General features: G+C 43.3%; 1 protein-coding gene across 4 annotated transcripts in view; it reads right to left on the reverse strand.

Annotated features, from left to right (window-relative positions):
* Window positions 1-2,341: 2,341 nt before the first annotated feature.
* The window catches only part of LOC135391620 (nuclear distribution protein nudE homolog 1-like), a 28,771-nt gene continuing 4,563 nt past the window's right edge, over window positions 2,342-26,549 (reverse strand). The window contains exons 4-10 of one of the 4 annotated variants that reach the window (XM_064621939.1): window positions 24,833-24,981; window positions 22,524-22,569; window positions 22,332-22,422; window positions 19,096-19,263; window positions 14,524-14,633; window positions 3,695-3,798; window positions 2,342-3,188 (exon numbers count right to left, since the gene is read on the reverse strand). In XM_064621939.1, coding sequence (XP_064478009.1) covers window positions 3,125-3,188; window positions 3,695-3,798; window positions 14,524-14,633; window positions 19,096-19,263; window positions 22,332-22,422; window positions 22,524-22,569; window positions 24,833-24,981 — 732 coding nt within the window. In that variant the 3' untranslated portion in view covers window positions 2,342-3,124. Of the gene's footprint in view, window positions 3,189-3,694; window positions 3,799-6,102; window positions 6,331-10,036; window positions 10,248-14,523; window positions 14,634-15,127; window positions 15,273-19,095; window positions 19,264-22,331; window positions 22,423-22,523; window positions 22,570-24,832; window positions 24,982-26,549 lie in introns of those variants that run through there. The other 3 variants (XM_064621940.1, XM_064621941.1, XM_064621942.1) reach the window with 3 other exon arrangements.

Genomic DNA, 26,549 nt, shown 5'->3' on the forward strand with positions numbered 1-26,549 from the left:
ATGGATTCTTACTTGTGCTATGACAAGTGTAGAGTTCATGTCCTCTACAGAAAGCTGACCTCCCCCAGTGTTGAATGGTGGCATCAGGAGAACAGCTCCCTGTTCCCCCATTATAGTTTTTATCGCGGGGAAACCCTTGTCGCTCATTACCAGGCAGAACATGTGTGAGAAAACCAGACTGCCTTGTTATGAGGGAATCTGAGTGCCATCCCCCATAGGGCTCAGAAACAAACGCAATCATGCCATTGAGAATGATACCCACAAGCCACTTAAGAGTGTATCCCCCCTTATAGTGAGAATAAAGGTACTAATGTTGTTCCTACGAACGCTTGTGGCACGAACGGTAGTGATTAAGCGAAAAACTTGAACCAACACGTGCGACTGTAGCCGAAGCGAATACGAGCGTACTTAGCAGAGTTGCGAGACTGGCCCACCAGGGGAGAAAAGCAGCGCTGCCGTCGCCCCCCGAAACTCCAGCCGAACATGCCTATAAGCAATGGCCCAGCTGTTGTGTTTCTTTTTTGTTTTTTTTTAGCTCTAGATCTCAATATTACATACTTTTTATTCTTTGTGCTCCGAATGTCCACAGGCAAGAAATTTTTCTCGATTTTCACAGCAAGCAGCGATGTGCATTACATTGCACGCTGGTGTACCAAATGGTCACGAATACATTCGAAGGCTTATTTATTCCGCACATATCACGCAGCTGGAATCGCCTTCCCTCATCAATATGAAGAATAAACTTCATAGGCACTTGGCTTTGGCAGAAGAAACATTTTATTTTGCATCATTACCTTAGATAATGCAGTGGGCTCAGCAAGTAGATAGGCTGAGAAGCTGAGGTATAGCAAGCAGATGTGGAAATGAGTTCCATAAAACATTACAGTCACAGGTTACATGATCACCTTCTCTGTATTTCATAAAATTTGCTCGGCCGCTTGCACAAAACGAATTTAGTGTAACACTTAAAACTTAAACGAGTTTCCCACTTAGTGTAGTGATATTCTCTTGTTATATAGGGTGTCTTTTTTCAATGTGTTAGATATATAAAAAAAAAAAAAAACTGAAAGTAACACTGATGCAAGGCTACACGGCCAGTCGGACGTCTTGTGGAAAAGAGCATGTAATTACAGGACTATAATTACCTAAAATTCATTAATGAAGTTTTTAATTAGATGTTTTTGCAAAAATGCCAGACAGTAGAATTGGAGGCGATCATTATTCGAACCCACCTTCTTTCTCAAAAATCCTAAAACGAGCACGTACTTTGATAAATCGCCAAACATTGGTATGTAAATGAGGCTGAACCAATACTACACACTTCTCGAGCGCAGAAACGACATCGCTTCGCCTTATCTCCGGGCCGGAAAGCAATATATCTGGCCAACAGATCAGCCTTTATTCCAAACAGCTCGATCGTTACAAAACATGTCGCCCTCCGACACGAACGCCCTCTTTTTGCGATCGAGAAGTGAGGCACCACTTGTGGAGCCTGCCCTGATGCTAAAGGGTATAGGCGTACCTGAACCTGAACCTGTTCGGTGTCCCCAGCTCCGTGTCAACTTACCGTCCTTGCTTGTTACCTTTCTCCGACTTGAGGAAATGTTGTCCATTCCACAACTACTTTCTGTTTCATTTGCCACTCATGTTTGTGTCGCATGATGATGAGTAATGTACAAGTTAAAATACTCTGATGCACTTACAGAGCTTTACACATTGTCCAGTCCTGTGATGTTCAGTGGCTTCAATTCTCATTTTCAAGACCCCTTTTTGCAAAAACTCACGAAAGGGATGCGTCAATGGCAAGCACTGCGCATAAGTAACATAACTAAATGCATAGATCATGTGTGTGCGTGCTAAATGAACGAATGCTTAGAGCTTTGTGTTTTAGTTGTCAAATCAGCAAAGCCTGCCCCGCCCTTGTCTCCCAGTTTGCACCATCGTCACGTGGGGTAAAATGCACCCATGCAAAAAACCCAGAAACGGATCAAAAACCTGCAAAAGTCCAATTTTATCTATGCAGGCACTGGACAACAGTAAGCACTTCGTATTGTATTCAGCACAGCTACGTGGCATCTCATGCTAAAACGGTTGCGACGCTTCGTCACAACATATACCAGATAAATGTCAAATGCAATTATATGCATCAATGTGACCTGTGCATTCCAAGTAAGGCATATCGATATATAATTATTTTTTCCTTGTTACTCTGATGTACATTGGGCCACCTCCGAAGTGACATGCGTACTGGATGGGCGCACATTGATGAGATACAAACAACCCGTTTTCTTGCTCTAGTTTCACTTCATATGTTCTACAATGTCATAAATGTGAATCGCAGCTTTGTATACAAAATGGTTTATTGATTGTGTACAACATAGTGTGGTGCTAAGAATCTGACAAATACAGCCCCTTTTTGCTGGGCAAAGACATTAGGCTCTGAAGTTGTCTACAGCTTGGTTATAATGCTCCCACATGCAGCATGCCAAAGTCTATGCCATGCTCTAATGTCAAAGTACTTTTTGTATCTCCCCATTCCCTTTTCTATACAGCATCAACAAAACAAAATGACTGCGCACAGAGAACTTGGTAAAATGGAACAAATAAATATGCCGCACAAAAGCACCAAGAAATGGAAAAAGGCGCATAAATATTATGTTACAGAAGATAAAATACAAACACTGCCATGCTCATGCGCGATTAACTATTGCTAGTCTCCACATTTTGCGAGTCGTGCACCAAAAAGCAAGTTTGTCTCCCGAACTTAAAATTGAAAAAAACTTGTCCAGCATTCGCTACGCCAATGCTCACACTGACATTCTTAAAAAAACCTCTCCCGTTAAATACTGCACAGCTAAAACAATGCACAACAGAATGATGGGTGATACGAATGCCGAAGCAGCAACTTCGTCGACGTCAACGGTACCTGCATGTGAGCATACGCATAATCGCGTGTGCTGGCTTCACTTCACGTTACGTACGTTCTGTAGTACAGCGTAAATTCAAGCCCAAATCCAACCGAGCCATTCCACTCCCCTCTTCGAAGCATGTCAGAATGTTTTTTTCTTTTTTTGTTGTCTAACAGCATGGTACATAAAATAAAATACGAACAATACAACAGCCTTCAAAATGCAACAGGCACAAACTCTTGCGGGCTAGAAAGTGCTCGTTGCTTGACATGGGGACGCCTGCAATAAAAAACATATATATATTTTAAGAATTAATTGTGCCGAAGAGATGGCATCGGGAGAACCTGCTGGTGTAAAATTTGAGTGCATGTTGCATATTACATATTGATAAGGTTTTTCTTCGTAATAGGAACTGACTACAACCATTTGTGCCTTTAGTAACTGCTATTACTGTGATATTTGTAATATTTTTTTATGGAATAGCGCAGGTTATGTGCAGATGTGGGTTTTGTAGAAAGTTCTCCAATTCTGCAACAACAACTAATCCCAGCATTTGCAATACCGTGTCAACAGTACTGTTCAATATTGCTATGATGTGTTTCCCTTGATTTGCAGCATTTCTTTGCCTGTATGTTATTTCCATAGTGTTGCTGAAGTTGCGCTTATTATGTCACTCCACTCCTCCCATTTGATGCCCCCCTCCGGGGACTTTTGGGAGTAAGAAAATTAATTGATCGGTCGGTAAATCAATACAAAGCTAGTACCGAAATAGACCGCGCACTCACCCATGAGGCGAAATGACCACTCCAGTGCCTGGAATGCTTCCTCCATCTTCCTTCTGAGGGCTCTTAACAAAGTTTCGGCAAGATGCCAGCTTCGATTCCAATGTCTGCCGCCGGAGTGGGGAGAGTGAGAAGGGGCAAAATAGGGAAGAAGGGAAAGAGGAGGGGCAACGCGTGAAATTAGTTGACCAATCAGCAGCGGCTGACAAGTTAAGCGATTGCACGAGACACTCGACCAGTAAAGACACGCTGGCTGCATGTGCTCATGAGGCATCCTGCCCTGAGATTATTAAGCAGAATAAGTGCAAGGGGGCAGTTGAAATGTGAGCTTTGGGTGCAAATGCTAGCAAGTTTCCATAATTTTTTAATGAAGGAATACAGCCTCGTACAACACCATTTGTAGTCATTGCTTTTTCAGCTGTTCTGATCATGATACTCGATTCCAGGAAATTCAGCATTGTGCCTTCAAGGCCCTAGAAGCTAAACAAAGTACACGGCACTGCACAACATGCCAACTTGGAGCAAACAGCAAATTTAGCGTTGCTTTTCCCTGTTCATTATTACTGTCGTGGTCAAAATTATTTGCGATACTGACATTGAACTCAAAAGCAACTGCTTCATTGCAAACTGAACAACCTTGATTCATTACATTGGTGCTTTCCAAAGTATGCCAAAGTTAGTTTCTGTAGCAATGTATGCACCAGTGTTCCTCCTCTGGCACCGTAAGCAATAATTTGGTACAGTGCTGGACAAAAGTGCAAGGAACACGCTCCCGTGCATTCCTTCCTCAGAGTGATACGCGAGTCGTGAATGGGACCGTACAGACTTGCAAACAGGTGACTGGGTTACCTAGGCACATGTCTGTAAGTGTCCCATTTGCTGCTGGCGTATCACTCGGAGGAAGGAATGCGCTGGAGCGTGTTCCATAAAGTTTTGTACAGCACTGTACTGAGAAACAGCATGAACTGCCCCGGGTCACGGCATTAAAGGAATGAGATTTCAACAGAAAATGTAGTATGCCCAGTGTGTGGCCAGTTTCTCGAAGGGGCATGCATGTTCGTGTATTGCTTCCAGGTGTGTGGCCCCCGGATTCAGCTGACAGTGAATGCAACACTAACAACACGGTCATTTTTGGAAACCACTGGTAATGTCAGTACTTTGAATAAAGGCCAGTAAATATAATGTGTGCTCTTAAACGCTGTGTGTGTCGTCCTTTTCGTTTCTTGTTGCCTATTCTCAATTTAATGCCAGGCTGCCTGCACAAGAATTTCTAGGGATCATCTCTGAATTGTCCAGTGCACTGCATGTCTCTAAAAAGAACCTTACAGCTTCCGAATATGGCAAATACTCCCCGACAGTTTTGCACAGAGAATGACGTGTAATGAATGTCACAAATTCTCCACTCGTGCCTACATAAAAAATAAAGAACTGTAGAGAGGGACTGAAAAACTTGGATAGATTATGCCTTGAATAATGCAGCTTGTGCACTACTACTTGAAGCTACAGCATGCTGAAATTACACGTAAAAAAGGAACCTACTCCACCCTGGGGTGACCACAGGGCAAGAAATGAGAGTTGTGAATACAAACAGGACTCCTCCGTGCAACAGTATGAACTGGGGTGATCGTTGCGCGACTTGCCGATGATCCATATTTTCCCGCACACCTCCTCCTGCTTTATCAGATCGATAGCAAGTTGCACACATTCACTGCCAGTTCATACTGAAGTGTCTAATGTGTGTGAAAAACATGCATCATAAAGAAGACATATAGGTAACATTACAGCACGTGCAACAGTAAATTTGTTAGCAAACAAAGCAAAGTGTCTGCATTGTAGTGCCATACTGAGCAAACATATAAGTTTATATCATCATAACAATAAATTCTCGTCTCCCCCACATCAGCTGGTGAGAGTCCGCCGCATCACGGCTGGCCACAAAGCCTGCTGGATAAGTGACCTCAAGCAGAGTGCTCTCCGTTGGAAAAACCCCTACTGAAATACTGCATGCCTTTCAAACTGTCTCAGTTTTACACTGCAATGCAGACAACACAGTCCCACAGTAGGGTGCAACAAGAAAAATAGGTCTATCGAGCTGCTGGCATCGGGGGCATCGCTTACTGGAAACAGCGCAGCAAAGAAAAGTGGACTGAAATGCCATCTCCTTGAGTCTGACGGGTGAGACGGTGCAGGAAAGGAAGAAATGGATGGACACAGAGTCAGTCGTTTTCTTTCCTTTCTCCACCATACCCTTGTACTTGAAAATTTGTACTCAGCTTGGTCGCCCAGACATTTGAGCAACACCGTAGTTATCTTTCCTGTTGCACCCCACGCGCGAGATTCCGAGGTATACCTTTCCAGGCGTGTTGTAGGAGCCGCAAACAAGCAAATGAGTCAAAGGAAGACAAAGAGAAGACAGTTGTATTAAAGCAGTTTTATAAACACATGCGGTGGGTGGGAGGGAGGGAAGGAGGGAGGGGTGTAAGAGGAGGGAAGGTTCAGCCGTCTCCACTCTTTTGGCGCGTCAATCTTTGGTTGAGCACTCGGGCAGGCGGAAGGACATGCAAGCGTGCAGAATCCCCGCCACTGTTGCTGTCGCGCCTTCTGGACCGAGACGGTGTCATCGCTACGTTTATTAACGTCTGCAAAATGAGGGTTTTGTGTCTTTCAGATATGCCCCTCTTTTCTGGGCACGTGGTGAAGATGTGATGGTTTCATTATTCTTGCGCCCACATGCTGTGCAGTGATGCATTCCCTATACATGTTACGGGAACGTTTAGGTACATCCCAGATACCTATGTGAACCCTGAATGCACTGAGTATAGCTAGAGCCTCGTGCTTTAGTGTTAAACCTGGTAAAACTCGCTTTTACATCCAGATTTGCATCATCACCGCCTCGGGTAAAACATGAAAAAACCTGAAAATGAACTCGTGAAAGTGCAACTTCAGCCAGGCAATATGGGCACTGGAGTACACCTAAGCAACTCCCCATTTGGTTGTTCAGTATCTCGTGTTCACCTGATGCACGAGAAAAATACGTTTTTTTTTGCCCCACCTGAAACTGCACAAATTTGCAGCTCTCGAAATATGATCAGACTTTCGTTCCAGAAAGCATGAAACCCGAGAACACAAGGGTCTAAGTATACTCTTCGTAGTCTTTTGAATTCAAGGAGTACAGTCATGTCTCGCTCATCCGGGCATCCGATTTACGGGTAAGTAAATTGAGCGTGACTATATGGGCAGTTTCGTTAAATTTGCTTGTAAACAAAAATAATGAAATATAAATCACGAAACAAAAGGCACAGTGCTTCTTTAGCCCAGTCTTGAAGACTAGAAATACATTCATGCGATTCACGTATCTGATGCTCTACCTCTTCTACAGAGATGAAATCAGACCAGACACCCCTTACGCTTTCTCGGGAGCTATCACTACAGTCTGTCCACAACAGTTTCCTACGGAGGCTGTCAACATGTTTCAGTATAAGCAAATCGGAATGACACTGCTTCTGGAACACTGTTTCCAGTACTTCACGTCCAGATACGGATAAACGAATAGAAAACCAATGTTAGCACGTTTGTTCATTGTCATGCAGGCCAAATAAACGAGGCCAGATAAACGAGTTACGGATAAGCGAGACATGATTTTACAGCATATATAGCGAGCTAGTTAAAACTCTGGATGATTAGCCAATTATCTGTAATCCATAAAGCGGCGTCAACCTCACCCCAGTTTTATTAAATGAAATTTTATGAAGTTGCACTATGCTCATCATGAGTGTGCCTGGACGTTTATAATTATTCTATAAGGGTTCACATATAACTATTCTGCTGATCTAAGAAGGTACCCTCTCTCGGGGGTGCAACTCTGACATGGGCGCCTACTCGCAAATGTGTGCATGATTCACAGTGTTGATTATGGGATGCTCTCCAGTGTTAATCGAAGCGCTGCTTTGTCAGGAAATAATTACTCTTCTGTGGCGTTCATTTTGAAGCATACACACTACATTGAAAATGGATGGGACAAAAAGGAAGGTGAAAGGAAGGTGGTGTGTAAACTGAAGAGCTTTATGAATAATCTGCATGAGCAAACTCGATGATGACAATGTAAGATAAAGAAATTGAGTGCACAAGAAATCACACTTCGAACAACAGCACAGCTACAAAATATAATATCATCAAATAAAGTATAATTATAAAATCAAACAGTGCACAGTTGCTTTGCTTCTCGTTTCTGTAATGTGCAGCTATTGCAAATTTATACTGTAATTCAAATCTAGTAAAGATAATTACAATGGTGCAACAAAGTGGGCTTACAACCAATTGATCTTCGGACGAATTCCAAAATTTCATACCATAGTCATACACAGACAAGCAGTCAGAGATGCCCCTAATATGAATACAAAAGAGATACATATTTTCTATGGCCAAAACGAAGTCATACGTTTGTGCTTAGCAATTAAACCTAACTGTACTTTGAGCTCACAGTTCAAGTGTGTAGTAAATGTAGCAGGTAAAAGTAGCTTTCCTACATCATACTAAATTTAAGCCATCCAATTAGTACCATATTTACTCACATATTGGACGCACCCGCGTATTGAACGCGACCGAACTTGAGCACCGAAATGCTTGTACTTTTTTGTTCCCCACACATTAAACACACCCCCGACTTTAGTAGCACAGCATGATACTCTCGCGCGGCACCGGGCAGCGTATCACGCTCGGGCGGGCAACACCCTATCGCGCAGGCAACGAGAAGGAGCGCCTGGCGCCAGAGTGATGAATGATGAATGCTACGGACGTAGAGGAGTATTTCGTCCAAGCTTGATAGAATGGAAGACGTTTTGATGTGAGAAAATCGCGACGTTCGATTCCCGAGAGATTGCCGCAGATATTGCCACCGATATCTCTGAACAAAACGCGAGTTAAGTGCACCTTAAGTGGTGGGTTACAATTGAAGCTCTGTATGCAATAAGGGGACAAGTTGATTTATCCCCTTTTTACTATTTTTGCTGCAATGACACCTACATACCAGTATGCACCTGCCAATGAAAATTTAGGACCTTGTTGCGATTTGTTGGCCCGCTACAGCATGGTAAAAAACGGGAAATGCGTGTGTGTCAATGGGACGAACAATCGGATGAGGCCCCTTTTCTCAGTTTGGGCTTTTTCGACTTATCCCCTTATTGCATACAGAGGTTCAATTTTCCCCCACGTATTGAACGCACATCCTCAATGGTGCGATGTTTTTGGGTAAAAAATGTGCGTCTTATACGCGAGTAAATACGGAAACCTTAGTACATTACAATACACATATGCCAAAAGTATCTCAATACAAATTACGAGATAAAAAAAGAGAGAGAAAAGTGTTACCATGACCAATTTCAAACAGAAACTAGTGCTACAGCCGCCGACAGATCTCTTTATCTCTAAGGCTACATCTGGAGGATACCCTCCAGAGTGTGTTGATAAAAAAGACAGTAGATAATAAGCAATATGGTGATTCCAAACAGTGCATGCCGTACACTACGTACTAATACCATTGTGGTCGTTTTAGATATGCCTCTACTGCAATGTGATTTTGAATATATGCTGATTTACTACCAGCAAAAAGGTAGAAATAAGTATAGCCTATAGAGTTCACCAGTTTGGGCACACATCAGGAACATTGAATACTCAAGCTAAACCAGTGCTTTCGAGTACATCCAAATTGACAAAAATGTTAAAAGAAAGCGTTTTTTCTCACATGTATTTGAAACTGTGTAACCCTACTGTAATTCTTATTTTTTGTGAGTTCGCGGGTGAATTATAATTAGAGCCTGAAGTTTTCGGGAAATATTTTTTCTACATTCGGGGGGTAAAAATCGGGTAAATAAACATGTGCACTAAATTCATGCAAATTCACGTGAAAAAACTTCCAGTACGCTAAATTTGGGGAGAAATTGGGCTCAGTTATTCAAACTAATTGTAGCGGTTTGGTACAAATGGTGATGTAACTGCATTTTTCTGCCAAACAAGTAAGTTAGTGCATTCCTGCAGACATCCCGGTGAGGGCAATTTGCCGGGTAAAAATCGGGTTTCACCCTAAAGAGGCAATCTTCAATTCGGGGTGCAAATTCGGGGAAGAATCGGGTAAAACCCTGAAGAGCCTGAAGTTTTAACTTCAGGCTCTAATTATAATTGCACATAGTGGTAACGAAAAGGCAGCGGTAGCTTAACCGGGTGGTGAAGAAATGGCATGACATTAGTTCTTGTTATGCACGTGTAAGATTATTTCACTGTACACAGACCCGTGTATCAACAAGCATGTCGTGCAGTGCACGCGAGCGAAACGTGCAACACAGACGGACCTCCAAAGCTATTCCCTATTTATTGAACATTAATTCTACACCTCCTGAAATCTCGTATCTATAGGCGCATAATTTTGTAGCGTAAGCCATTGTTGGAAGATGGATCAGGCCACATCGAAGTGCGACAAGTAGCTCGGCCGAGAGCGGACGCGCTGTTCGATCGAGAGGCACCCACTTGCATCTTTTCGCACCCTGATCACTACGATGTGGAACTGCGATTTGTGAAGCAAGCATAGAGTGGGTTAGACATCAGAGAGAAAGGGAAAGGGAGGAGGAGAGAAAAAGAGTAAACGGTGAGAAAGGGATTCATGCTGCTATACTATCATATTCCACTATGGGCCATAGAGCTGGTTCCCATTCAGTTTTGGAACAAAAATTTGGGGGTCCTTCGAGGCTCAGCTATCATTTTGCTGGGACGTAAACTGCAGTTTATGGCCAGGACTTCAATATTTCACGATAATAATAATACAGTGCATAATGCAGTACAGGTATCGATGGAATACATACAGGGACTCTGCAATAGTGATCCATTCACAAAGGTGATTGAGGACTCCTGAATGTGTTACTGCTGTCACATGGACAACTCAATAGTCCTTGAAATGAATGATGATTGAACTGAATGGTAATTCTACAGCACACAGCCACTTTCATCACCATCGCCTCCGATATCGTCCTGGACTCGACGGAGGTTCATGAAACGCTCTCGAGGGTCATTGAAAACTGCCGCTGGCAACCTGGTGATCAGTGAACAAGCAAGTGCTAGACAAGCGCGTACAATAAACCTGCAAGAAGTGCTATAAACAAGTCCTGGAGCTTCAGTATAGCAGTTATTATGGCTGTTACATGTGGCTGGCATTCACAAACTTGGCTTCCTACCCTCAACATCATGCACCTGCATGGTGTTGACATCAGAGAGTCAGACAAAAATGCATATTGTGTGAGTAGTTAAGTCTAACAAACAATTGAAACATTATTAAAATTATAAAACCATTTTCCATCGCTATAGATGCTTTTTATCTACTGAAACTAAGCTAAAACTTATGCAGCGCTATCCAGCATGCAACACATCAACCACTCAGAGCCCTCGATCAGCCTGTGCGGCAGCGGGACAGCATCTCTGGCGCTCCAAATGTCATTCAAATGCCTTTCAAATGCCAAAAGATCATTCAAATGCCTATGTGAATGCCTATTCAAATGCCTAGCGTTATCAAAGATAATTCGAAAGAGAGGAGGGCTGATGGACACCACAGAGGGTGTCGTTGCATTGGGTGCACCGATTGCTAATTCTTGTGATTTTGAAACTATAGTACTGACTCAGAATAAATGGAATTTGCACTGTAGCTCTGAGAATAAGAAAAAGATGCAAAACCAAAGGTCCTCAAGGCCTGTGGAAAACTCCAGGGCCTTCCCCCGATGTAAAAAAAAAAAAAAATTCCAATTCCAGGGTATTCAATTGTATCAAGGACCAGTGGGAGCCATGTCTCCGTCTAGGTTTCCCACGCCTGCGTTTCATGACCTCCGTGTTCATTTTACAGAAGTGGGACTCAAAGAAGATTCCACTGTGGGTCCAATTACCGCTGAAGCACACTGTTCCATTGAGTGCAATGTAGCTACGCTATTACAATGAAAACGAAAGCTATCGTCACTAGAATATAAAACGGCTGCATCAGTACAGCACGCTACTGACTAGCCATAACTCAAACCCTTCGTTAGTTTTTAATGATGTACGATTCTAAGTCATACATTTTAAAGGTTCCACTCTGTCAAAGTTCCCCACAAGAAAGGCGTAACATTTTAATGGCACTATAAATTGTGCTCTTTCTTTTCTGGGTAGGAGCAACAGTCATCCTGCCATTCATTTTTTCAAAAATCTTGCAAACCTAGTCTGCATGTCGTATGCCTTGCACTGTACACCTTTCGCATAGCAATCAGCTTCAAAATGTGCCACTATATGGTTGCATCATTTGCTCCATAGAATACTATTAAGCCATGAGAGAGGTGCCGCCACCCTGAGCACTAACAACTTTGTTATTCTCCTTAGCATCCAAAGCCATGTCTATATAATGTCATTTGATTGATTTGAGGTTTTTGGCACACCATCATCGATGGCCACTCTGTGCTAAGCTCAAGGTGAAAAAAGGTGCATGTGTATACTTTGGTGATACATAGTAGCGTTGTCCAATTAGAGATGCTCTGATGACTAACAGCAAATAAGTTGCAATTAAATTTGCGAGGTCTATTGAGCAGTGAAATTCATCCTAACGGGGTGTGAACGTGGCAGTACTTCGAGGCAACCCTAGGCGAAGGAGTAATGTCTTTGTACTACGCGAATCTAACAACCGCTGAAAAGAACGGCATTATCTTTAGTAGTTTTCCATCATGCTTGTTAGGGAATGTGGTGGTGACTGGGCTAGGACATTTTGAGTGCCTGCAAATGAGGACCCCTAGACCAGCGTTTCCCAAACTTTTGGCGGTGACGGACCCTCGGAAGCGATGAGAACCAATTCACGGACCCCCCCCCCCCCGGCTGCCAAATATAAAATGCGCTAAACACAGGAGGAACACTCTCAGTCAGTTCGAACTCGACGCAAAACGATATGACGCACTGTATTTCCCATGCTAGCCAGTGCATACCCAACAACCTACCTAGTCAGCTGCTGCGTGCTTTCGATACAGCTTCAGAAACGATTCCGGACTGGTTTCTTCTTCTTGTTAGTATGTGTATGACGCGGACAAGCGTGCATTGCAGGACTTTTCTATCAGAAATTACAAGCTAGCCGTTGAAGCATGCTTGTAGCAATTTTGGAAGTTCTGGGTGTTTGGAAATCGGGCAGCATGTACGAGCGCGTGTTTGTGGGCACGCAAATCCTCACTGAAACGTGAGAGACGGTCGCGGACCCCCTTGGACACTCTCGCGGACCCCCAGGGGTCCGCGGACCACACTTTGGGAAACACTGCCCTAGACAACGCTCACCAGTGACATCAAGGACAGAGAGTTTGATTTAATATTGGCTGTTGTTGTCACTGGGAAGTTACTTTAGAAAGTGCCTAGGTAAGTTGCCGTTTTGCCTAGCTAGTGAACGTAACAGCTGAGATATGGTTACAGTCTCATTTTTCAGAACATAGCTAGCTGCAGGTACAGTTACCAATGTAATGTAGCCTAGTTACTTTACGGTTACCTTTTAAGAAACAAAAGTTGCCTGGTACACTTATGCAGCTGTTGTTTCTCGAAATTTATTACACGCAAGCATCATTCTGGACACATCCGTTTTCGTGCTAAAAGTCCTTCAACTGGAGCATTGAAGTTTTCTCACAATAGCGTTCTAAAGAAAAACAAAGTTATGCTCAGAAACTGGTGTGTGGAAATTAGTGCTACAAATTACTTTTCCCCAAAAGCAACTTGTTACAGAAAAAAAGTAGCTAGGCCCTCGTAACTTAATCACCTGAGGTCCTGTTACTGCGCAATATGGCACCTAGATAGACATGGAGCAATATTGATATTTACCTGCCCAAGGATATGTGTGCCAACATTTCCTTTTCTACTTAGACACGAAAAATAAACCAAGTTACTGAAATTTTTTTCCCCATCAGCATTACTATTGATATAAATGTGGGAGAGAACACTGAGTTACCATTCCTTCTGCATGAACATCATACGAAGGACCCCTCTTTAATTGCAAAGAAGTGCCCATGTAGAAGTACAGTGTTTGAGGATTGCCACAAATGTCATACAGAGCAACCTAAAAGTTCGGGACAGGGTGGCTTGTCAGGTGTAAACATGAAGATGACGCATCTTTTAATTAAACAACCTCACACATTTTTGCAAGGAATTCAGTGGCAGTATTGGCTACTCTAGCAGCAAACATTGAATCTTTATCCCATTATATCAAAAACTGAAAAGGAGTTCTCAAGGCAAAACACAGACAGCTTCTACTAACTATAACATGTTTCGCCGCTGCAGGTTTTTATGCACAAACGGCGACAATAACTGTAGCTCGGCACACTAACTGTGTACTCACACGAGCGACATTCCCAAGAATACTCCAGCGGAAGATTCGAAAAACGTCATAGCTTTCTGCTGTCACGTGAGCATGAGTGCTCAACGTCATGTATTTTCAAACCACGCTGCCGTTCAGCCACAAGATATTCGTCGCAGACGACAGGGAAGATTGTGTCGTCTGCTATGTGTGCAGTACGCCCATTTCAGATATTCATGCACTGTGCGAAGGCTCAACATAAGACAGTGGAAGTTCCACCCAGTGAGCAGTTTTTTTCAACCAGAATATTCTGTGGGACTACAATATTCCGTATTCGCTCGTGTGAATATACGGTAACAGACACGAGTGTGTATGACACAAACACAACCCTTAACTAGACTTGCTAGCCTGACACGTGTCAATGTTCAATAATCAGAGCTGGGCTTAGCTTCTACACATTTGGATATACATACATATATCTATATATGTATAAAGAGAATGTAGGACTCACCCCAACCTTCCTGAGCAGGTCTCCAACAATATTAAGAGCAGATATCCTAGCAGAAGGCGTCAGTGGCGTCTGACAGTGGGTTGCACCACTATTGCTCGATGTTGACAGCACTGGAAGTGCAAAGAGACAAATCTCAGTTAGGGGCTTCATATTGACGGTAAGCATGGTAGCTCAAAGAATGTACATGGTGACAACATTTGGCTGAAAAGTCCCACAGGGGTTACAATTTGTTGTGTGGCATGTTATTTATGTCTGTTGTCATTCGCTCCCCACGAATGTGAACTTCGTCAAGTAAAATTTCTCTGTAGCTACGTGGCTTGATTTAAGCATTATTAGGCAACCAAGTGCAAAGCACACAGTCTTTGGCAGAATATTCCGGCCCAATGAACACAGCTGTGCCTCTCATTAATGTGCCCAGATACCACAAGCCTTTTGTGCCTTCCACATGAAACTAAACTGAAGCAGAAAGCTGAGGACACATTTGTTAGAAACAACCTTTAATAAAAACAGGACAAAAAATGATGACAACCATTAGAGGTTAATCGAAGCACGTAAAACAGTCAATCTTTTAATTTAAAAACAAACTGCTTGCGGAGCATAAAAGTAACTTCGCACAATAATTCCATGTTGCAACGGCCACTGCTGTAATCGTCCTCAGGACTCTGTGTACTTCTTCTCGTGGATGCAACAGACAAACTTGCGCACACGAGCTCTTGCGTCCGTCCACATCCGGGAAAGTGCTGCCTTGGCTGGAAAGGCCACATGAGTCAACAACAACAGCCTGTGCATCCCTGCTTTCTAGCAAGGTTGTTAAAGTTACTTTTAAAGAGTGTATGTTACAGATACATGGGTTCAGAACTACTTAACCTACAATTACAGACCCCATGGGGAAAATACACTGATATAGCTCGTCACTTCCAAAGAAGTGCTCAGTATTTTTGCAATTACTTTCCTCCATCCTTTGTCAAAGTTGACTACAAGTCAATCTTCGATTTATGAACGGATAATGCTTTTCAAAAAATTGAAGGTTTGTAACGAGCAAAATAGCACTAGAATAGGAAATGCATTGTGATGTAGGATGTTGAAAACACTTTGTGATTTTCGTATGTCAAAAGTGAATATAAAAGTACTTGAAAAGATGACAAAAGTTAGAGAAAAGTACACATATGAAAATGTATGTAATATTTTCCCAAGATACACGAACAGTACCTAGATACAGGTGCTCAGGTACTTCTACTCAGTTACTTAACAACACTGTTCGCTAGGTTTCAGAAAAGTGCACAGGGTACATAGAAAACGGCAAGAGATGACTGAATACACTTATCTCTCTGACACATGTGATGACACATAGATAAAGATAGATAAAGATAGATAACAGATGAGACGGAGCATCATATCTGTGACTGGTAAACAGGGTATGGCGCCTAAATTGACAAGAGTACAGTTGATGGCAATGAATGTAACCAGGTATTCACACGAGTCACTTTCTGAGAGCAGATGGTAGAGCACTTCATCAATCCCTGGCCACATGTGACTAGCACTTTTAGCCACAGCTTCCACTGCTTTCCGTGCCTTAGACCGGCACTGGGACACAGCCAGAGGATATGTTCTACTGGCACAGACTCTGATGACCAACCCCTTTGGCGGCCGGCAGGAGAAAACAAACAAACACAAACGAGTCACAGTAGTTCCCGAGCAATGTTGTAATAAAAAAATTATTTTTATAAAAATCGAAGACTCGATTTGTTCAAAATTTGTAATCAAACAAGAACTGGAAAGGTAGTAAAACTCATCCTTCCCATGCAGTATGTGAACAAAGAACAGGTTCAAAACCTTCAAAGCAAGTGCGCTGAAGTTGTTGATGTTCCCACAAGTCACATGTACCTACACTTGATACATATCTGTAGCATTCATTTATTAGCGTGAGCAGTATTTCATAAAACATTTATAAGCCTTGCGTCAATTTCACAGTGAGTTTTTAACAACCGTTTGGGTTACAAAAAGTTGGAAATTAAACCCAAACTAAAATCAATTATTTAGAGTGGAATGAGTTAAATCAGTCCATCCTGCTATGGAGATGTGATATGCATGTTGATTTTTATGTAATTCTAAGACTTCAAGTGAGGATGTCGGTGATGTTAGTACAACAGACCTATTTAGTAGAGGAAATATCGAAAAATGTGGTTTGTACGTGCAGATACATAAGTAAGGAACCATAATTTTGTCAAGCAGCATATGTAGGCAAAATATTGTGAATTCAAGCAAAAATCTGTGGTCTCTCAGGGTTTGAATCAACAAGTCTACTGTATTGCCTCTCTCAACCAAGGAATTAGAGAAACAAAGGAATGAAATGTCCAAAAATTGCAACGCAGTCTACTTCAAAGGTAACTATAGCACTGATACAACAAAACCAGTATTCATAATGTAATTGTTTGTCTTGAAGCCTCGCCTTGGAATCATTAAGACAGCAGCCATCCCACCAATTTGCCTGTATGTGTGCAGTCTTAGCCTTGCCATATACTTATTCGAGGTTGCAAAAAACTTATCAGAATTAGGTACTGGGAAGTGTAGTTAGGCTACCAAGGCTGTCCCCCCTGTTACACGGGCCAACTTTCTCCACCAACTCCAACCACCACCTTATGACAAACTTAAGAGACACTGCTCATTTGATGATAGGGCTATACCATTTCGTTAATAAATAAACGATCCTATGGATATTTGCTTGGATTTTTCCGCAAAATAAACATGTACAAGCTTTGTTCTTTACCGAACTGTTCGCAATTCATAAATAATTTACAGGAAATACAGAACGTCTGAAATTTCATCAGCACGGAGAATAGACTCGCTCCAGGAGAAGCATTCCGGAAAGACGTCACACATAGGTCACGTGCCAGTGCTCCTCACTGTGATTGGCTAGAACACCAACTTTCTGGAGGTTTCGATTGGTGACAGATTCGGAGCAACTTGAGTTGGCCGTGGTCAGTGGTTTCGGCCATCATTTGTGGAAGAAGTTGACCCACGTGAACGAAGCCTGAGCAGGGCGGTAACCAGCAGAAATTACGAAATGAAAGAAGCATACCAGGAGCATAGGTCTGCATGGTGGGTCTCATTCAAACAGTGATGGCCATTAACTACTTCAACAGTAGTTCAACTATAACTACTAACTACTTCGTGATGGGGTAGTTTAACTAGTAGTTCAACTACTTTTCAGGGGAGGTAGTTAGAACTACTTCTTTAACTACTGCAATGTATTTTAACTACATCTATAACTACTTAACGTTGTCCATCAACACCATTCTATAGTGTTCTTGGACACCGAAATAGGAATCAGAAGCAGTGATAAAAGTGAAGATTTAGCACACATGCACGGCACAATATTGCTCTGCACCTCCTTTCTCATCAAACAAGTAGCTCAAGGTAAAAGTCGGAAGCACAGTCGTGCTGCAAAACTTGCGGCAAAATCGGAAGTAGTTGGCGCCTGCAGTAACCTAACTACTCAACTACTTGCAGATATGTAGTGGCAACTACTGTAGTTAACTACTCAAAATAGTAGTTTAACTAGTAGTTGCCACTACATATCTGCAAGTAGTTGATAACTACTTTTTAACTACAATCAGGTAGTTTAACTAGTACTTTAACTACATGTAGTTAACTACTGGCCATCACTGCATTCAAAGACTATCACTCTGCAGCAGTATCGTAACCCATCACAGATCACAACACACTATAGCCCATAATTCAACGTCACAACACATCATAGCTAATACACACTATAGTAAAACACACACTATGCACAGTGCATTAAGCACAGCCACTAGGCATTTCGCATTTATCTAAAATGTAAGGCACTCTTTTTGTTAGCTTTCCACACAAAAGTCTGCTTCACTTGATATCTCTCAATCTTACAGTTCCTGAAACATGATTTTTGTGCCCCAATCTTCAGAAGATAAAACATCCAAAAACACAAGAGTCTAATCATAGCTAGGGCCATGTGTTTTCAGACTTTGTTAAATATATTTGGGGTTAAAAATTTTGTTTAATTTTGAGAACCCATAAACGGGGTAAAGTTGGGCGATATCGTGTGGACAAACAAATTTTCAGGTTGAAAAAAAAAAAAAAAAAAAAAAAAAAGAGCGCTTTTCGCATTTCAGATGAACACACGACACAAAATAGTCATAGTCAGTGTGCAGTGATTAGTGTTCTGCAGTGCCCGTACTGGTGGCTGAATATGCACTTTGCAAAGTTAGTGCTCCGGTTTTTTCAGGTTCTACCCTAAGTGACCATGATGCAAACATCATTCTCAACGTAACGATTAATTATGGTGGGGGTTGAGTGCCAACTTATGTCCGGAAGTTGTCTCGTTGCATGCCTTTGGCTTGACTTGTAGCTCTGGTACACAATCGAGGCTGTCTCGCATAATACAATAGAATTATGAAGGTGACAGAAAAGAAATCCTAACACCAGCACCAACATTTGCTACTTCTACAGTAGGCTTCTTTGCTAAAGGGAGGCTTTACAGATGTAGCAAAGGGTGCCACCACTGGATTCCAACAGCTCTGAAATGATACCAACCTTTGTGAGGCATGCCATTCTCAACAGCGAGCCGATTGGAATCCACAGCATTGGGCGTCTGCTCTGTGGGAGCCACTTTAGCCAGCTTGCGAGCCAGGTTGCTACTCTTTTCCATAAAGGGCTGCGTAGGTGGATGCTGCTGTTGGATTTGTAGTTCCTGTCGAAGGTCTGGCCACAGTGAAAGGAAAAAGGCTAAGCTTAGTCAGTGAAGACAATAAGTGTTGACACATTAGCGAACACCACCTAGAAACAAAGCCCGGAGTGCATCCGAAGAGTCACCGCATACCGCACTCCAGAAGTGTTCGAATTCTCCACAGGTGCACGTGTGTGACATAGAAGGTGCACGTTGGGAAGTCTTCTGAGATGCAGACTTCAGCGAGTGCTCTTCGCGTTTGCACTGAGTTTCGGGGAGGGTGCGCTCCACGAAAAAAATGTAGCAGACAATAGTTTGTGGCGGCTGTTCTATTTGAACAATGGCGGCACACCAAGCAGGTGAAACAGCGCGGAAGAGTTGCACTTGTAAGTTTAGTGTATCAAGTTAGACACGCATTAGCACTTAAAACAACTAACGGTTAAATTAACAAAATATAAACAAAAAGAAATAACAAAACAATTCATTAAAACATTTAGACAATTAATTAAACAATCAAATTAACAATAAAAACGCCATAATTTCAGCGGTGTCCACTAGTGCACCTCATGCTATGCGCCCTCTGGAGTCTCTTCATTAAATATACGCTGCAGACGAACATCAGTCGATGGTGCACATAGCGGTGCTCAGGGTGCTCGAATGTGCACATGTGACGCACACTGTGATGGCATGTGAGATGCATCACTATTCAGACACACCCATGATCTCTTATGATGTAACAATTAAGAACCAACTACGACCATGCTTTCTGTGGCCACAGCAATGGAGACGAGCTACCATCACCAGCATGGGAAGCAACTGGAAGCCACAGAAAGCCTCAGTTTCAAATTATCTGTGGCAATGCAACGTTTTTACAACTGGACACGCGGATGCGCTGCGGTGCCAATGACCTTGGGTGCACCGGAGAAGGTCATCTCCGTGTTCAATAGATGGTGCTAGATGGGAACGATAGGAGCGAGGACTAGGGTCACAAAATAAGCTTTTCAGAGTAGTGATACAGAGTTCCAATGGCGAACAGGAGCGCCATCTTGCTTCCACTAGCGTCGTGACGCCATCTATCTAGTGTGATCCGAAATGTTGGTTTCTGTTGCAAGCAGCTCACCAAGGTATGTACCTCGACAGCTGAATTCTTGTTGCGGCCGCCTTGACATCCTCACGATGCGGACGCATCCTCAGGACATGGATTATCGCGCAAGAGTCACAAACGCTTCCCTATCCCACGGGGAGCATTATGTTAGCCGTGTCTAATCCTGAACCGGTGATGGAACTGGTGTGGTGCACAAACAAGATGGCACTCCTGCTCGCTCTTTGAACTCTGTGCCCCTACTCTGAAGCAAAGCTTATGCAGCGACTCTAGTGGGGACACATCGCTGAACTGTCGGTCCTGTTCCAAGACCAGTGTTGGCCTTTTATGTTTCCCATATGGGTTTGTTATGATGTGCGCCGAGGTCGATCTGCTGGAGAGCCGGTGGGATTGGAGTCATTATGAAGGCCATATGTATCTAGATGGCATTGCATTAGTACACTCCTGGAAGGCATTCTGCTGTGGGGGAAACATTATGGGGCAAGTAGCCTCGTGCACGAAGCGCTTCAAGAGTTCAGCAGGTGGAAGTGAAGTCAATGCTTAAATAGCGCATTCAAATTCCGGAACCAGAAACTTATGCACAAATTTATGGGGCTCTCACCATTGAAGAGGTCAGCGAGGTTGTGGGCATAGAGCTGACTTTGGACACTTTTAATTGAATTAAATTAAGATTTATATTAATTTCGTACTACAGTAAAATCTCGTTAGTTCGGCCCCCGTTAATTCGGAATTTCGGATAATTCGGCTCCTCCAATTGGTCCTATCAAAGCTACCATGTATTCTACGGTAGGAAACTCTCATTTATTCGTCAAAAAATTCAGCGGGCTCCGCATAATTCGGATTTTGGGCCGGACAATCAGCTGTCACAAACGCGAAAAAGAGCGGCGCATTAAACTCCCATTGAGATCCCGGCCGGAAAATCGGCTGTCGCAAACGAGAAAATGAGCGGCGCAAGCTCCCATCGACAGAGGTCATCACACGATCTCCTTCTCTCTCCCCCCCTCTTATTGCATGCGCGCCGCACGCTGCCCTTCCTCGCTGCTCCCCATGGCATTGGGACTGCACATGGCCATGATCGCTCACGCAAAGAGTGGTGTTTAACTGCTTCAAACATAGCGGATTTGTGCAATATGAGGACCAACTGGATGCTGCAGAAGAAACTTTTGAGGCCAGTGCACAAGACGATGGCGTTTTCGAACCACGTTCTTTCCAGCACAGTGCTATTCGCGGACTACGTTTCTCTTGACGACAGCGTTGCTGGCACCGGCCAGTTGACAGACGAAGACATTATCAATCACGTGTTGGGCATAAAAGACTGTGAATCCGACAGCGGAAGCGACTGTGAGGAGGTGCCACAGCCGCCACCCCCGTCCGTGAAGGATGCCGCTGGGGCACTAGCCACCCTCGAGGACTTCTACGGCGGCCCCGTTGGTGCCTGTGCTGAGGAACTGCTTGCGGGCGTCCGGAAACTCGTTATTCGCACGCAAGCATCTGGGGAACACCCAATTAGTGACCAGTTGTTTCCAGAAATAAGCCTGTGTGAGTGCAGCGCATGTAAAAAAAAAATAAGATAATCGTTTTTTTTGCATAAATTCATTATTTCGGAAACCCCGATAATTCGGATTTTTTTTGTGGCGCCTTGAAATGCGAATTAACGAGATTTTACTGTATACCAAATTTCACAGCAAAAACTTTAGACAAATTTCTGAAGTGTCAGTCACAATGTGCACTATCAACGGAGGCAAGGGGGGCCCATTGCGGAATCGCGGAATACCGAGGGCCTTACCCATAGCTATAGTTATCATAAAATATGCACCTTTATTAGGTAGGTGGGTGTACATTAGCATTTTTTGTGAAGCTGTGCTCTGCACGTACTTTTCCCACACTCCCGTCAAGTGCAGCTCAACAAACTGTACAGGTTGATTGAAATAAGAGAAATAAACACAAACACGAGACACCACATGACAGGTAAAAGGCAGCTACTTCCATGTGCATACAAACCTCGTGCTTCGTCTTTTAGCCTTTGCACCATGAAGCCCATCTCCTCCTTTTCGTCCAATTCGCTTTCGAGAAATGCATTTCTTTCGATCGCCTGAAATTGACAGGGAGAACACGTCACATTATGGATAGCTACCACGGTTTATGCCAAAACCTGTTCTAAAAGGGGCTTGGTCTGAGCTCAGTTCAACTTACAGAGTTCAGCTTGGATTCAAACTCTTCAAGGGATGCTACTGTTGCCCTAAAGAAGAGAAGAGTCATGTTACGTTATACCTTTGTGAAAGAAAAAAAAAAAAAAAAAATACTAAATGCATCATGTGATGTAGCAGGCAGGCACTATTGAGAAAAAGAACACGGTTGCTTCGCAAATCAACATATTATTGTTACTGCGATGTCATCTGTTTTGAATTTGAACAGTCGCAGTACAAAAGCAGTATGTACATTAATCGAGTACACCAGCGAACCACATGTCCCTCACGCACCAACGTGGCCACATGCTTTCAATAGACCAGTTCAAAAAATCCCGGAGTGCTTAGCGTCGCTTTGAACTGTGGGGGTTTACTAATCTGAAAGAAACGGGTGACCTCCAAACTGTTCCGATTTCTCCCCTGCCGGTCCCATCGTCCACGATGTGTCAAGGACAGCGAAAGCGAAATGTGAAGGATTATTCTTCGTTCCCCCACTCAGCAAGCGCCCAGGATGCAATGCGTGCGCAAAGAGCACTGGGATTTCCTGAACTCGTCTATTATGGTCTGCAGATTAGCGACCAAACGAGATTAATCAAATTAATCAGACCACAATGACGACGTGTCTAATAATCTCCCACATTATTTGGCCAGTTTGGAATAATAGCACACTTCGTACTATCACCAGCTCCCGTGGCATAGTGCTTAAGATGATCGCTTTCCACGCCGAGACTGGGAGGTGACACGCGTTCGAATCCTGTCACTGGTTGTGCTGTCTGAGGTTTTTCCCTGGGTTTTCCGAAGACGTTCCAGACGGAGGTCGGCACAGTTCCCCCTGAAGTCGGCCCAGGACGCACAATAACCTCCCCCGTCCCCCACTCCTTCCTGATGTCCTCTCTCCATCTGTCCACATCTGTATGCCTCTCATAGCCGCTGTTGCTTTGCGATGCGCTAACACGGAATTAAAAACAAAAAACTTCGTACTATGTGCAGAGTTCCGTAGCAACTGTTGAGCGCATCACTTCCCCCACGATTTGCCACAAGCTCTCGACGGAGGGCCAATCACAACGTTTGTTTGAAATCCTGGCCCACCGAAACTACTTTTGTGTGCTGCGATGATAGGAGCATCCCAACTTAAAAGATAACCACAATGCTTGCTACATGAAAGTTCAAGACTGGCGCACAGGTGTGCACTTTATGGAGAGATCGAATAACTACAACGAGTCATCAACAGTTGAAGGCCAGTTTGCAAATTAAATGCACAGATTTGTTCATCTTGCCTACTGAATACACACACTGCAAATAAATTGATACTCACACCAGCTCAACTTCTCGTTAATGTGGTGATATGGTACCAGCTCATACTTAATGTAATGGTTCACTTTGGCCACAGACACAAAGCGTTTCAGTATACTGCAAACGTATTATAATTAGGGCCTGACTTTTTCGGGTTTTATTTTTGGCCAAATTCGGGGGGTAAATATTGGGTGATATTTTTCATTTGAAAATTCGGGTGCATTCGGGTTAAATCCCGTTACGGCATATTCTGTCGTCAGGAATTCGGGTGTATTCGGGTGATTTTTTTTTTGTTTAATAAAAATTTGTCTTAACATGGAACTAATGTTTAGCAATGTTGTCCAACTTTATTTTAATGCACGCTTATGAGTGTGCCACGCGACCCGGATGTTTTCGGGTAGATTCGGGTTAAACCTGAATTTTACAGATTTCGTTCGGGGGGTAAATATCGGGCGGATACGGGTTTAACCCTAAAAAGTCAGGCCCTAATTATAATTAGCGATGTATTAATTTTCGTGAATTTCGCGACTGCTAAAAAATCGCGAAAAATTGTAATCGCAAACACAGCTTGACATTGATCCCGCGGAAGGAAACAGAACTGGAATCGCGAAATTAAATACTCGCGAATAACTTCCCAAATGCAATTAACGAAAATTAATACATCGCGAATAAAAATATGTTTGCAGTATGCTTCCTTCTAGAGTCACGACAAATTTAAAGCTTGATAATAATGAAATATGAAACATGCTTTTCTTTGCTTTTGTACACACTTTGTGTATGTCGATTCGAGTTATATAATGTGCATTCTACAGTAGGCACACAAAAGTATCTTACAATCTGCACTTAGTTATGCACCCTCATTACGGTACAAGTAGTATTTGAAAATCTAAAATTGTTGAGCTGGCAGTGGCCAAAATGGTAAACATGCCATTGAAATACAATAAGAGAAGTTAGACAGCAATAACTAATCGCACATAAGTGGGCGAGAGTGCCAGTACAGAGGAGGATTACATCGAGGCTTACCTTTTGGCCCTCTCAAGGTCGTCATTAGACTGCTCCAACTCACGGATGTAGTTGCACATTTTTTCTCTGGAGGCAGTGACGTCTGCCAACTGTGCCTGCAGGTCAGAAACTTGCCGCTGGCTTTCGAGCTGTACCCGTGAGATCCGTTCCTGCACGATGCTTTTACGTCATTTTCTATCGTGCATGTACACGCCAATGAAATGTTTGGGCAAGACCAGCAATACTACTGCGGTACACCACAACGAATTCTTGTTGATGTTATACGTGTTGTTACGTCACTGCTTACTGTATTTTCTCGAACAAGACGTTTTTTTTCCCCAAAATCCTGCGTGTCAAAGTTTGTGGTCGTCTTAGATTTGAACATCCGCGCCACAATGAGATCAGGGGAGAGGTGGGAGTGGGGAAAGGGATAGGGCCAATAGCGTGGCACAGCCGATACGACGTGTTGCGGTTGTCAGCACCAGTCAATGCGAAACAAATGAAGCAATGCAAAATGGGAACGGACTATCATGGCATCGTCACTGCTGCGTTTGAGCGCAAATTTATCGCTTCTGCCACTAAATGTGGACACAATTTAGCGGCGGGAAGGTGGTTTTAAGTATTGGAAGCAAATGTTAGAAGATGGCGGAAGCAACAGGGAGAGATCAAGAATTGCACCTGCGCACTGGATTTTCGATGCTTTGTGGAATGTGCCTCATGACATTGTCGTGCATGCTTTTAAAAAGTATGGTTTGTCCAACACTTTGAACGGAACGGAGCACAATGAGCCATGGCCAGATAGCGGTGAAGAAAGCGGTGAAGAAAGCGGTGATGAACAAACGGTATTGTGCATAATTTCCAACAGTTATACTACCTCCCACTCCCTGTATTACTTTATTTCGAAATTCGTGTACCCTGAACCCTGAACTCTGTTTATATCTTTTTCTTAGGTGTTCCTCTTAGTTATTTCCAGGATTATTTGTTTCTCAATCCAGTTTTATTTTTTGTGTTTTGGTGACAGCTGGAAACCTGCATGCCAGAATATAATGCAGCACACGAAGCATGCGTTTAAAATTTGCACAACACAACCAGAGATCTTGCTGCTATGGGATGCCTTAATGCGAAAATAAAATGGGAGTTACTTCTCTGTCCCGCAAATTTGTTGTTTTGGGCTCAGGTTGCAAAGGCACTGTGTAAGTAGTTTAAAAAAATACTACAATAAATGGCAACAAATGAGCCACTGACTTCTTAAACCCAGATCCTTGCAAAGACAATGCACTTCTTTGGACATTGCCAATATTCCAGGACCTTAACATCATTATAACTTACGATTGCAAAGCTCGTAAAAGAAAGGCCCTGACAAAAATTACTACTTTTATGGAGTGTTCAAGTCCTTACAAACTTTCACCACACACCAGTTGGTCTGCTCTGCGGTATTCCACCAGGGAAAACACAGAAGCTCGACTGGAAGCTGGTTCACATTGCCTGTCACACTGGAAACTCGGCAAAACTCGCTCGTGAGCGTGCTCACCCACGCTCAGTGTGGTGAGAGAGCTGCACATGAGCGCGCGAAAGGACAGTTAAGCAGGAAGTGACTGATCAGTGTGCAAACAGAGAGTTAGGGAGGGGAGGTTTGAGCGAAGTCTGGGGCGAGTGAATATGTGTGAGCAAACAGAGAGCTGAACGGGGAGTGAGAGAGCATCAGTGAGCAAGAGCTGGGCATGAGGTGAGCGAGCAC

This window comes from Ornithodoros turicata, chromosome 4, assembly GCF_037126465.1.
Source record: "Ornithodoros turicata isolate Travis chromosome 4, ASM3712646v1, whole genome shotgun sequence".
Classification (NCBI taxonomy): Eukaryota; Metazoa; Arthropoda; class Arachnida; order Ixodida; family Argasidae; genus Ornithodoros; species Ornithodoros turicata.